The 12611-nt window shown below is 38.6% G+C and overlaps 1 protein-coding gene across 7 annotated transcripts in view; it reads right to left on the bottom strand.

Moving 5' to 3' along the window:
• Positions 1 to 12611, bottom strand: part of F13B (coagulation factor XIII B chain) — a 43687-nt gene that overhangs the window by 17446 nt on the left and 13630 nt on the right. For all 7 annotated transcript variants that reach the window (XM_049710854.1, XM_004285090.3, XM_049710860.1 and 4 more), the window contains 5 exons: positions 5750 to 5935; positions 4404 to 4580; positions 3858 to 4034; positions 995 to 1174; positions 717 to 902 (listed from right to left, as the gene is read on the bottom strand). In XM_049710854.1, the coding sequence (XP_049566811.1) occupies positions 717 to 902; positions 995 to 1174; positions 3858 to 4034; positions 4404 to 4580; positions 5750 to 5935 (906 nt within the window). The remainder of the gene's footprint in view (positions 1 to 716; positions 903 to 994; positions 1175 to 3857; positions 4035 to 4403; positions 4581 to 5749; positions 5936 to 12611) is intronic.

Genomic DNA, 12611 nt, shown 5'->3' with positions numbered 1-12611 from the left:
AATCAACCCATGGATGAAAATTTCCATTTTTCTCTCTGTCTTCAGAGTCTTTCTCCTACTCGGCTAATTTCTCTAGCATCTTTAATAGCTTTTCTCTTACACAACAGATATCCTCGGTAAACATGTCTGTGGAGGTCTCTCCAGGACCTGATCAAGAAATGAGGAGAGGGCTTCCCTGGTGGCGCAGTGGTTGAGAGTGCCCCTGCCGATGCAGGGGACGCGGGTTCGTGCCCCAGTCCGGGAAGATCCCACATGCCGCGGAGCGGCTGGGCCCGTGAGCCATGGCCGCTGAGCCTGCGCTCCGCAACGGGAGAGGCCACAACAGTGAGAGGCCCGCATACCGCAAAAAAAAAAAAAAAAAAAAAAAAAAAGAAATGAGAAGGATGGCAGGATGGGTAGCACCAAGGAGTGGTACCCTGGTTGTGCCCTTCAGTGAGATGAAAGAGCAGGTATATGGCTCAGAGGGTGGAGGGCTCAGAATGGCCAGATGCAAAAGTACTATCATCAAGATGTTAAAAACTTGTTTCCCAATTCTTTATATCCAGTTAAATTCTACAGAGAGCTCCATATGCTCAGGAAAAATAGCAGAGTAAGTGCTCTATCTGTGTGTTTCAAACTCTTCTAAGCAATGGACCGTTGCTGTAAGTGTGTGAATTAAACAAAGGAAAATGTTATACACTAGGCTTAGCTCTGGATGTGAAACGCAGCACACATACCAACACACTCAGGGGGAAGGGTCCATTTTCCACGTTTACAAGTTATTTCTTCTGGTCCCCGGAGGTGGTACCCTCTTTCACACACGTATGTCACTTTATCCCCATTATAATAGACCTTGGAGGATAGGTTTGCTGCAGCATTCTCAACCAAGGGCGGGTCCTCACAGCCCATCCTCTGCTTTTCTTCTGAAAAGGGAAAATTGAAACAGAAGAGACCATTTAGCTCCACATGCACGCAGGTTTCATTTTAGGGAAAGCTCATTTGAGGTGCTGCTAACCAATGCATTTGGGAGGTTCTGTCCATTTTCCATTTTCACAGCGTATCTCTTCTGATCCCTGCCTCTCAAAGTTAGGTCCACACTCTATACGCACTGTTTCTCCGTGACGATAAGTGGTTGAGTACCTTTGGATTCTGGAGGTCAGAGGCACAGGGGGAGGAGGACATCGATTTCTTCTTCCTTTTATGGAGAAACATCAGTATATTTAGTCATATAATTACCAAAAAATAATAGTTAAGATTTCATAAGCACATTCATTGTGCCAAGGACCCTAAGAAGTATGGCAGACAGACTGGGGCCACCCCCTGGATCCCCACATCCTGAGGCTGACTTCCTTGAGTCATGCCCCTCCCCAAGAACAGGAACTGGGACTTGCTTCTAAGCAATGAACACAGCCAAGATGATGGGATGCATGTGACCTGTTTAAACACAGCCACAGGATGGATGCGTGTGACCATGCACACATACTCTCGCAGCACAGTATGGTAAGGCTGTTCTTGCCGAGCTCTATCGCAGCTGATCTGGAAGAGAAGCAAGCTGCTTCATCGCGAGCTTCCGAATGGGGTGGGTCAGAGGGCAGGGGGCACAGGGCTGCCTGCAGGGGCATCCAGGAGGAGACTGAAGCCCTCTGCTCAGCAGCCTGCCAAGCTCCAAATGCTGCCACAAACCACAGTGAACTTGAAAGCAGGTTCTTCCCGAGCCCAGCCCCAGATGACACTGCAGTCCCACCTGACACCTTGACTGCAGCTTTGTTAGACACGGACACAGAGCCAGGTCAGCTCCACCCAGAATCCTGACCCACAGAAACTGAGACACAGGTGTGTGGTTTCAAGCTGTTAAGTTCGTGCCAATAGAAAACTAAAAGAGCCAGCACGTTACATTCATTATCTCCTTTAATCTTAAAATAACTTTGTTAAGTGGGGACTATTACATCTCCCATATTACAGACAAAGAAACTAAAACTTATGAAGTAAGTAAATTATTAGTAAGTGGTGGATCTGTTCCTAAACCCGTGTCTATCTGAATTAAAATCTCCTGCTCTTAACTATTCTAAAATACTGACTATATTAATTTCCCATGGCTGCCGTGACCAATTACCACAATGGAGAGGCTTAAAAAATAGCACACCTTTATTCTCTTACATTTCTGGAAGCCAAATCCAGAATCGGTTTCACTGGGCTGAAATCAAGGTATCAGGAGAGCTGTGTTCCTTCTGGAGCCTTTAGGAGACAAGCAGCTTCTTTGCCTCTGCAAGCTTCTGGGGGCTGCGTGCACTCCTTGGCTTATGACCCCTTCCTTTTTCACTCCAACCTTTGCTTCCATCGTCACATCTCATACTTGATCTTCTGTAGTCAAATCTCCCTCTGCCTCCCTCTTATATAATTATGATGCTTATGATTACATTTGGGGCCCACATGGATAATCCCAGATATTATTCCTCTCTCCAGATCCTTAATTTCATCACATCTGCAAAGTCCCTTTTGCCCTATAGGGTAACATTCACTGGTTCCAGGGACTTGAATATGAATATTTTCTTTTGGGAGGGAGGGAGGCATTACTCAGACGACTACACTGCCCATCCTACATCTAAGGACTGTTTGCTAGAAAACGATAGCAGGAATGTTGGCACCTGACTTAATTTGGTGGGAGTGGGGCGAACAGGTGATAAGTAGGTAGGGGTCTGCCATTTCATTTTGAAATAATATGCTACAGGTAATTTGCTAACAATCTTCCTCTCTGCTGTTAGAGCAAGGCTGTTGGGCACCACTGGAAAGTTTTAAAACGAATATTTCTAACAAAAAAAATTAAAGTCATTGTTTAGAGAATTTAGAGAATGAGCATTTAGAGAATGATGGCAGCATTTAGAGAATGATGGCAGTTCTGGGAAACCCCACTGCATAACACTGGTGACCCCTCTTTCGTTCCTCCCAGCAACTGTTTCAAATCTTCACTACTCTCTTCCAAGTTTTCCTTTCCTGTCTTTCTCCTGCCTGTTAATAATGACACTATTTCCTACATTACAGAGACAATAGAGGCTATCAAGCCCTTTACCTCTCCCCATCCTTCCCAATCCTCCAAGTCCTATTTATCTTTTAAGGCCCAGTTCAGACATTATCCATCACCTCTGTAAACACTGTCCCACACCATATCAATCAGAACCTTCAGTGTTTGTTCAAACACCTTATACCTGACTTTATTTCACCAGTTGTCACATTGTACCAATGATTTGTATCTGTTTCCTCTGCTAGACCAGGACCTCCTTCATATAACATTGCAGGTGTGATTATATGACGATTGAATTGATGTCTCTTAACAGGTAATCATACCACCTGCTTGAACACAGCCAGTGATATAAATGGAACCACAGACGTCCCATTTGACAGTGGCTCTTACTGGATGACCTCAGTTTTCATTTTCAATCTGGGTAACATTCTGCTGCTTTTCCTGCTCTTTACCCCACTGTTCTGAAGACTGTATTTTCACATCAGGGAATATGTGGCTAAGTAATAAGAAAGTACCTCCACAAAGCTGCCACCTTGGGACAACTGGATCTAGTTAATTCCCAACAACAACAATTATTCATTATAATGAGAGATTTACAATTTATAATAGATTTTTAAAAATATATTTAAAAGATATATCCACTTTACAAACTAATGTAAAAATTAAGATTTCTTCAGATTAAATGTATTAAAGACTGTTGAAAATAGCACTGATTTAAAAGACAATATTTATTTTAAAAAATAGCACTCTGGAGAAGAATTAGATATCATCAGAGACTTTTTTCCATAGAAATTAAAGAAATTAAAGCTGATTCAGACATGATATTTTATTTGTGTGAGTATGAAATTTTAAAAATTACCTTCACAGACAGGAGATTCTGGGTACCAACCAAAGTTATAGCACTGAATTAAATCAGATCCACTTAGATAATAATTTTTATGACAGAAAAACTGAACTACGTCTCCTTCTTCATAGGTTTGCTTCACAGGATGAAAGTAACCATTTTCTATTGATCTTAAAGAAGAACATATTAATTCTAAAAATGAAAGAACAAATAAAAAACAAAGAAGTGTTATTTTTCCTGCTAGAACAAAATTCACCCACTACTTACCTGCCATATCTGAATTAGAAATCAGCAACTTTGCCAAATTTTGTTATTCCTAGTAAAAGCTTGCCAATTTATATATTTATTGAATATCATTAAACTTATTTTAATTTAAGTATCTGAGCTAAAAGGATTTTTCCCTCTTTGAGAGCTTGAAATGATGAAAGCCTACTGTCAACATCATTAAAACCAGAAGCAAAAAAATATGAAAAAAGGAACATAATTCGCATAACAACTTGTACCCATTTCTGAGAGGGAGTTTTCAAAGTGAAAGTAGTCGTCTTCAAAGTGAGAACCTACTGGCACATCGTGGGGTGAGGGCCCATCCGTACGGGTGACACTCCACCTCCTCTGTCCTCTTCCCGGAAGCTGTGTGGTACCCAGAGGCACACTCATATCGTATTTTGTCCTTCACTTTGAACATCTTCTGTGTTGTGGAATAATTTCCGTGATGTAATTCAGGGGCCAAACATGTTTCTAAAAAAAAAAGAAATTAAAGTCATTTGTTTTATGAACTCCATCCCTAAGCCTAGAATATTAAAAGGAAATCTCAAAAAGTATTTTCTATGAATTTTAACAATATATGACAGAATCAGCTCTTGGCAAAATTGAAAAATAATCAAAGTTTGCCTTTGTCTCTGGATTCCCTTTCTTCATGCACCCTGAATCCTAACTCTACCTGTCTTCAGTCTTTAAAATTCTACTCTAGTGTATTTGGCCAAAGGTCACAATTCAATAGAAAACTTGTGCAGTAGCGATTTTTTGATGATGTCCCATCTTTGGATTTGTATAATTTAAATAGATAACACCACACTAACTATATATATATATATATATATATATATGTATATATATATATATATATATATACACACATATATATATTCAAATAAGTGGGTTATTTTTAAAATAAATTTATTTATTATTTATTTATTTTTGGCTGCGTTGGGTCTTTGCTGCTGCACGTGGGCTTTCTCTAGTTGTGGTGAGCTGGGGCTACTCTTTGTTGCTGTGCACAGGCTTCTCATTGTGGTGACTTGTCTTGCTGCAGAGCATAGGCTCTAGGAGCGTGGGCTTCAGTAGCTGTGGCATGCGGGCTCAGTAGTTGTGGCTCGCAGGCTCTAGAGCGCAGGCTCAGTAGCTGTGGCGCACAGGCTTAGTTGCTCCGCAGCATGTGGAATCTTCCCGGACCAGGGCTCGAACCCATGTCCCCTGCATTGGCAGGTGGATTCGCAACCACTGCGCCACCAGGGAAGTCCCTGATTGGGTTATTTTTAAGTTTATCTGATATTGGTTTGAGGTATAAAATAATGTGCATTATTTCAAACTCTTCTCTAATGAAGGAAATACTAATTTATGTATGTTGTGACAGAAAGTTTCATTAAGGGTCTTTCCTTTTATTCCACTACAATTCTTTGTTTACTAGTAAAAAATAGGAACTGCTGGAGTAGGTGTGTGGTAGAGGTTGGGAATCCTTGGATTAAGGAAACACCCAGCATTAGAGGGAAACAATATAATAACTTCCTGCATCAAGAGACATAATAAAATAACAATTATATTTAAACAAGAATGCCTACCCATATAAGAAAGCATTGAACTCACAAGCTCTTACCTTCAGATTTAGGAGATAATTCTTAAACACATACCATGTTCCTTCCTACAGGTTGGCTGAGAAGACCATCCAACAGGGAGGCATTGAACCACTCCTTCATCCTGCCCTGTTGTGGTTTTGTACCCAGATGCACAACGATAACGCATGTTCTCTTGAATTTTGTAAAATAATTTTGTGTCAAAGACGTAACCGTTCCTCAGGTCAGGCTTAGGGCATTTTTCTGTGGGGAAAAAATATTTCTGTTCTAAATTGATGAAATTAAGCTTGTTCTTTACTAAGCTGTAAAACTAACAATGCAAAAGTTTAATATTATTCTTGGAATTTTAAGGAGAAAGAAAAATGTTCACTCCACAATTCCTTGATTTAATTTAATTTTGGAACTATCCTGCTTGCTCTGCATCAAATTTCTTTAAAAGTTGATTCAATTTGACAATAAAATTCTTGGATGTACTAACTTCGGTTCTCACAGTCATCCCACCCCTACCTCATCTACGTTAGAAAATATATCCAGGGATCTTCTTCTAACTAATTGTCATTAATGGAAAATAGAAAGAATTTCTTTTGGGTTTACTTCCTAATACTTTTGAGGCCACTGCATTTGATAATTTTTAACATGATGTAACTAAAGCACATATACCTACTCTATGCATCCTTAAAGAATCATGCAGACAATTTAATGTGAAAACTGTGTTCATTTATTTTTTAAGCCTCTGATCACCTACCTGCACAGTAAGACTCCATAGTCAGTCCATGTAAACTGTGACTGAGTCACAGACAGGATACTCAAAACCTTGGAGTTCACAGAGCTAATTTTTACTAAATACTTGGGACTGTGATGTGTTGGACAGTACATTTACCTTAGCATTGTATGGAGTTTAATCATTTTTTAAGCCTCATTAACGGACCCTCATAACAAACCAATTCAGAAAGGCGAAGAGACTTGTCCAAGGTTAATATTAGTTTAAATATATGTTGTACTAGCTGTGTGGCGAGCCCTTTATAAAGATGATCTCATCGAAGCTGTATGATTTGCATTTTATAGGTGAGAAAGTCCAGCTCGGAATGTTTAAGCCACTTTTCAGTGTTGGAGCAGTATTCACAGGCGGCAGTCTGGCCACAGAGGGTGTCTCAATCCTGACACTGCAATGCTAACCCTGCAACATCCTTTTCTGGGTCCTACTTCACTGCTCTCACATCATCTCATCTAAGATGTTTAATTTACTTTTATGCTCTAGTTATGAGTGAGATGTATTTATTACAGTTAATCTGTGGTCCATGTTAATACTAAAAGTGCAATGCTTAAATTGATGCTCCGTCCACAAGTCATGGAGTGGATAATTATCCCAAATAGATATATTCACTGGACATATCGACCACCATAAGCAACATACCCACTTCTTCTGAATGAAACTGACTCAACCAAAGCGCCTTACTCTGCAAAACAGAGCCTGGGGAATGTGTCAATCAAGAGAGGTAACCTGACTCCATGGAAGCCAGCTGATAGTTTGACTCTAGTGTAGCCTCACATGAAATATTGAGATGAGCCGATCAGATTTCCTTTTCACAAATTTGAACTCAAAAAAACACATTTTTCAATGGATATTATGTGAGAAAAAGTTGTCATACAAAGGAGAGTCTTTCAAATGATAAAATACTAGAGTAACAACCCTATATATGCTTCCTAAGGCCAAAGTCAAGCATTTTTCGGTCTCCTGCAGAACTCTCTGTAAAAGCCCCTCATTCTTTTTTTTTTTTTTAACATCTTTATTGGAGTATAACTGCTTTACAATGGTGTATTACTTTCTGCTTTATAACAAAGTGAATCAGTTATACATATACATATATCCCCAAATCTCTTCCCTCTTGCGTCTCCCTCCCTCCCACCCTCCCTATCCCACCTCTCTAGGTGGTCACAGAGCACGAGTTGATCTCCCTGTGCTATGCGGCTACTTCCCACTAGCTATCTATTTTACATTTGGCAGTGTATATGTGTCCATGCCACTCTCTAACTTTGTCCCAGCTTACGCTTCCCCCTCCCTGTATCCTCAAGTCCATTCCCTAGTAGGTCTGCGTCTTTATTCCCGTCTTGCCCCTATGTTCTTCATGACCTTTTTTCTTTTTTAGATTCCATATATATGTGTTAGCATATGTTATTTGTTTTTCTCTTTCAGACTTACTTCACTCTGTATGACAGACTCTAGGTCCATCCACCTCACTACAAATAACTCAGTTTCATTTCTTTTTATGGCTGAGGAATATTCCATTGTATATATGTGCCGCATCTTCTTTATCCATTCATCTGTTGATGGACACTTAGGTTGTTTCCATGTCCTGGCTATTGTAAATAGAGCTGCAATGAATATTGTGGTACATGACTCTTTTGAATTGTGGTTTTTTCAGGGTATATGCCCAGTAGTGGGATTGCTGGGTCATATGGTAGTTCTATGTGTAGTTTTTTAAGGAACCTCCATACTGTTCTCCATAGTGGCTGTATCCATTTACATTACCACCAACAGTGCAAGAGGGTTCCCTTTTCTCCACACCCTCTCCAGCATTTATGGTTTGTAGATTTATTGATCATGGCCATTCTGACTGGTGTGAGATGATATCTCATTATAGTTTTGATTTGCATTTCTCTAATGATTAATGATGTTGAGCATCCTTTCATGTGTTTCTTGGCAATCTGTACATCTTCTTTGGAGAAATGTCTATTTAGTTCTTCTGCCCATTTTTGGATTGGGCTGTTTGTTCTTTTGATATTGAGCTGCACGAGCTGCTTGCAAATTTTAAGAGATTAATCCTTTGTCAGTTGCTTCATTTGCAAATCTCGGAGGGTTGTCTTTTTGTCTTTTTTATGGTTTCCTTTGCTGTGCAAAAGCTTTGAAGTTTCATTAGGTCCCATTTGTTTTTGTTTTTAATTCCATTTCTCTAGGAGGTGAGTCAAAAAGAATCTTCCTGTGATTTATGTCATAGAGTGTTCTGCCTATATTTTCCTCTAAGAGTTTAATAGTGTCTGGCCTTACATTTAGGTCTTTAATCCATTTTGAGTTTATTTTTGTGTATGGTGTTAGGGACTGTAGTGATTTCATTCTTTTACATGTAGCTGTCCAGTTTTCCCAGCACCACTTACTGAAGAGGCTGTCTTTTCTCCACTGTATATTCTTGCCTCCTTTATCAAAGATAAGGTGACCATATGTGCGTGGGTTTATCTCTGGGCTTTCCATCCTGTTCCACTGATCTATATTTCTGTTTTTGTGCCAGTACCACCCTGTTTTGATTACAGTAGCTTTGTAGTATAGTCTGAAGTCAGGGAGCCTGACTGCTCCAGCTCTGTTTTTCTTTCTCAAGACTGCTTTGGCTATTCGGGGTCTTTTGTGTTTCCATACAAATTGTGGAATTATTTTGTTCTAGTTCTGTGAAAAATGCCAGTGGTAGTTTGATAGGGATTGCATTGAATCTATAGATTGCTTTGGGTAGTAGAGTCATTTTCACAATGTTGATTCTTCCAATCCAAGAACATGGTATATCTCTCCATCTATTTGTATCATCATTAATTTCTTTCAAGTGTCATATAATTTTCTGCATACAGGTCTTTTGTCTCCTTACGTAGGTTTATTCCTAGATATTTCTTTCTTTTTGTTGCAATGGTAATGGGAGTGTTTTCTTAATTTCACTTTCAGGTTTTTCATCTTTAGTGTATAGGAATGCAAGAGAGTTCTGTGCATTCATTTTCTATCCTGCTACTTTACCAAATTGATTGATTAGCTCTAGTAGTTTTCTGGTAGCATCTTTAGGATTCTCTATGTATAGTATCATGTCATCTGCAAACAGTGACAGCTTTACTTCTTCTTTTCTGATTTGGATTCCTTTTATTTCTTTTTCTTCTCTGATTGCTGTGGCTAAAACCTACAAAAGTATGTTGAATAACAGTGGTGAGGGTGGGCAACCTTGTCTTATTCCTGATCTTAGTGGAAATGGTTTCAGTTTTTCACCATTAAGGACGATGTTGGCTGTGGGTTTGTCATATATGGCCTTTATTATGTTGAGGTAAGTTCCCTCTATGCCTACTTTCTGGAGGGTTTTTTATCATAAATTGGTGTTGAATTTTGTCAAAAGCTTTCTCTGCGTCTATGGAGATAATCATATGGTTTTTCTCATTCAATTTGTTAATATGGTGTATCACGTTGATTGGCTTGCGTATATTGAAGAATCCTTGAATTCCTGGGATAAACCCCCCTTGATCATGGTGTATGACCCTTTTAGTGTGCTGCTGGATTCTGTTTGTTGGTATTTTATTGAGGATTTTTGCATCTATGTTCATCAGTGATATTGGCCTGTAGTTTTCTTTGTGACATCTTTGTCTGGTTTTGGTATCAGGGTGATGGTGGCCGTGTGGAATGAGCTTGGGAGTTTTCCACCCTCTGCTATATTTTGGAAGAGTTTGAGAAGGGTAGGTATTAGCTCTTCTCTAAATGCTTGATAGAATTCTCCTGTGAAGCCATCTGGTCCTGGGCTTTTGTTTGTTGGAAGATTTTTAATCATAGTTTCAAATTCTTTGCTTGTGATTGGTCTGTTTATAGTTTCTACTTCTTCCTGGTTCAGTCTCGGAAGGTTGTGCATTTCTAAGAATTTGTCTATTTATTCCAGGTTGTCCATTTTATTGGCATATAGTTGCTTGTAGTAATCTCTCAAGATCCTTTGTATTTCTGCAGTGTCAGTTGTTACTTCTCCTTTTTCATTTCTAATTCTATTGATTTGAGTCTTCTCCCTTTTCCTCTTGATGAGTCTGCCTAATGGTTTATCAATTTCGTTTATCTTCTTAAAGAACCAGCTTTTAAATTTATTGATCTTTGCTATTGTTTCCTTCATTTCTTTTTCATTTATTTCTGATTTGATCTTTATGATTTCTTTCCTTCTGCTAACTTTGGGTTTTTTTTGTTCTTCTTTCTCTAATTGTTTTAGGTGTCAGGTTAGGTTTTACATTTCAGATGTTTCTTGTTTCTTAAGGCAGGATTGTATTGCTATAAACTTCCCTCTTAGAACTGCTTTTGCTGCATCCCACAGGTTTTGGGCCATTGTGTTTTCATTGTCATTTGTTTCTAGGTATTTTTGATTTCCTCTTTGATATTTTCAGTGATCTCTTGGTTATTAAATAGTGTATTGTTTAGCCTCCATGTGTTTGTATTTTTTACAGATTTTTTCCTGTAATTGATATCTAATCTCATAACATTGTGGTCGGAAAAGATATTTGATACGACTTCAATTTTCTTAAATTTACCAAGGCTTGATTTGTTACCCAAGATACGATTTATCCTGGAGAACGTTCCATGAGCACTTGAGAAGAAAGTGTATTCTGTTGTCTTTGGATGGAATGTCCTATAAATGTCAATTAAGTCCATCTTATTTAATGTATCATTTAAAGCTTGTGTTTCCTTATTTATTTTAATTTTGGATGATCTGTCCATTGGTGAAAGTGGGGTGTTAAAGTCCCCTACTATGATTGTGTTACTGTCAATTTCCCTTTTTATGGCTGTTAGTATTTGCCTTATATATTGAGGTGCTCCTATGTTGGGTGCATAAATATTTACAATTGTTATATCCTCTTCTTTGATTGATCCCTTGATCATTATGTAGTGTCCTTCCTTTTCTCTTGTAATAGTCTTTGTTTTAAGGTCTATATTTTGTGATATGAGAATTGCTACTTCAGCTTTCTTTTGATTTCCATTTGCATGGAATATCTTCTTCCATCCCCTCACTTTCAGTCTGTATGTGTCCCTAGGTCAGAAGTGGGCATCTTGTAGACAGCATATATATGGGTCTTGTTTTTGTATCCATTCATCCAGTCTCTATGTTTTGTTTGGAGCATTTAATCCATTTACACTTAAGGTAATTATCGATATGTATATTCCTATTACCATTTTCTTAACTGTTTGGGGTTTGTTATTGTAGGTCTTTTCCTTCTCTTGTGTTTCCTGCCTAGAGAAGTTCCTTTAGCATTTGTTGTAAAGCTCTTTTGGTTGTGCTGAATTCTCTTAGCTTTTGCTTGTCTGTAAATGTTTTAACTTATCCATCAATTCTGAATGAGAACCTTGCTGGGTAGAGTAATCTTGGTTGTAGGTTTTTCCCTTTCATCACTTTAAATATATCCTGCCACTCCCTTCTGGCTTACAGAGTTTTTGCTGAACGATCAGCTGTTAACCTTATGGGGATTCCTTTGTATGTTATTTGTTGTTTTTCCCTTGCTGCTTTGAATATTTTTTCTTTGTATTTAATTTTTGACAGTTTGATTAATATGTGTCTTGCCATGGTTCTCCTTGCATTTATCTTGTATGGGACTCTCTGTGCTTCCTGGACTTGATTAACTATTTCCTTTCCCATATTAAGGAAGTTTTCAACTATAATCTCTTCAAATATTTTCTCAGTCCCTTTCCTTTTCTCTTCTTCTTTTGGGATCCCTATAATTAGAATGTTGGTGCCTTTAATGTTGTCCCAGAGGTGTCTGAGACTGTCCTCAGTTCTTTTCATTCTTTTTTCTTTATTCTGCCCTGCAGTAGTTAGTTCCCCTATTTTATCTTCCAGGTCACTTATCCGTTCCTCTGCCTCAGTTATTCTGCTATTGATTCCTTCTAGAGAATTTTTAATTTCATTTACTGTGTTATTCCTCATTGTTTGTTTACTCTTTAGTTCTTCTATGTCCTTGTTAAACGTTTCTTGTATTTTCTCCATTCTATTTCCCAGATTTTTGTTCATCTTTACTATCATTATTCTGAATTCTCTTTCAGGTAGACAGTCTATTTCCTCTTAATTTTTTAGGTCTGCTGGGTTTTTACCTTGCTCCTTCATCTGCTGTGTGTTTGTCCTCTCATTTTGCTTAACTTACTGTGTTCAGGGTCTCC

Source organism: Orcinus orca, chromosome 1 (genome assembly GCF_937001465.1).
Source record: "Orcinus orca chromosome 1, mOrcOrc1.1, whole genome shotgun sequence".
NCBI classification, from domain to species: Eukaryota; Metazoa; Chordata; class Mammalia; order Artiodactyla; family Delphinidae; genus Orcinus; species Orcinus orca.
Note: the sequence above shows the minus strand (reverse complement) of the source record. Positions and strands in the feature narration are given on the sequence as shown.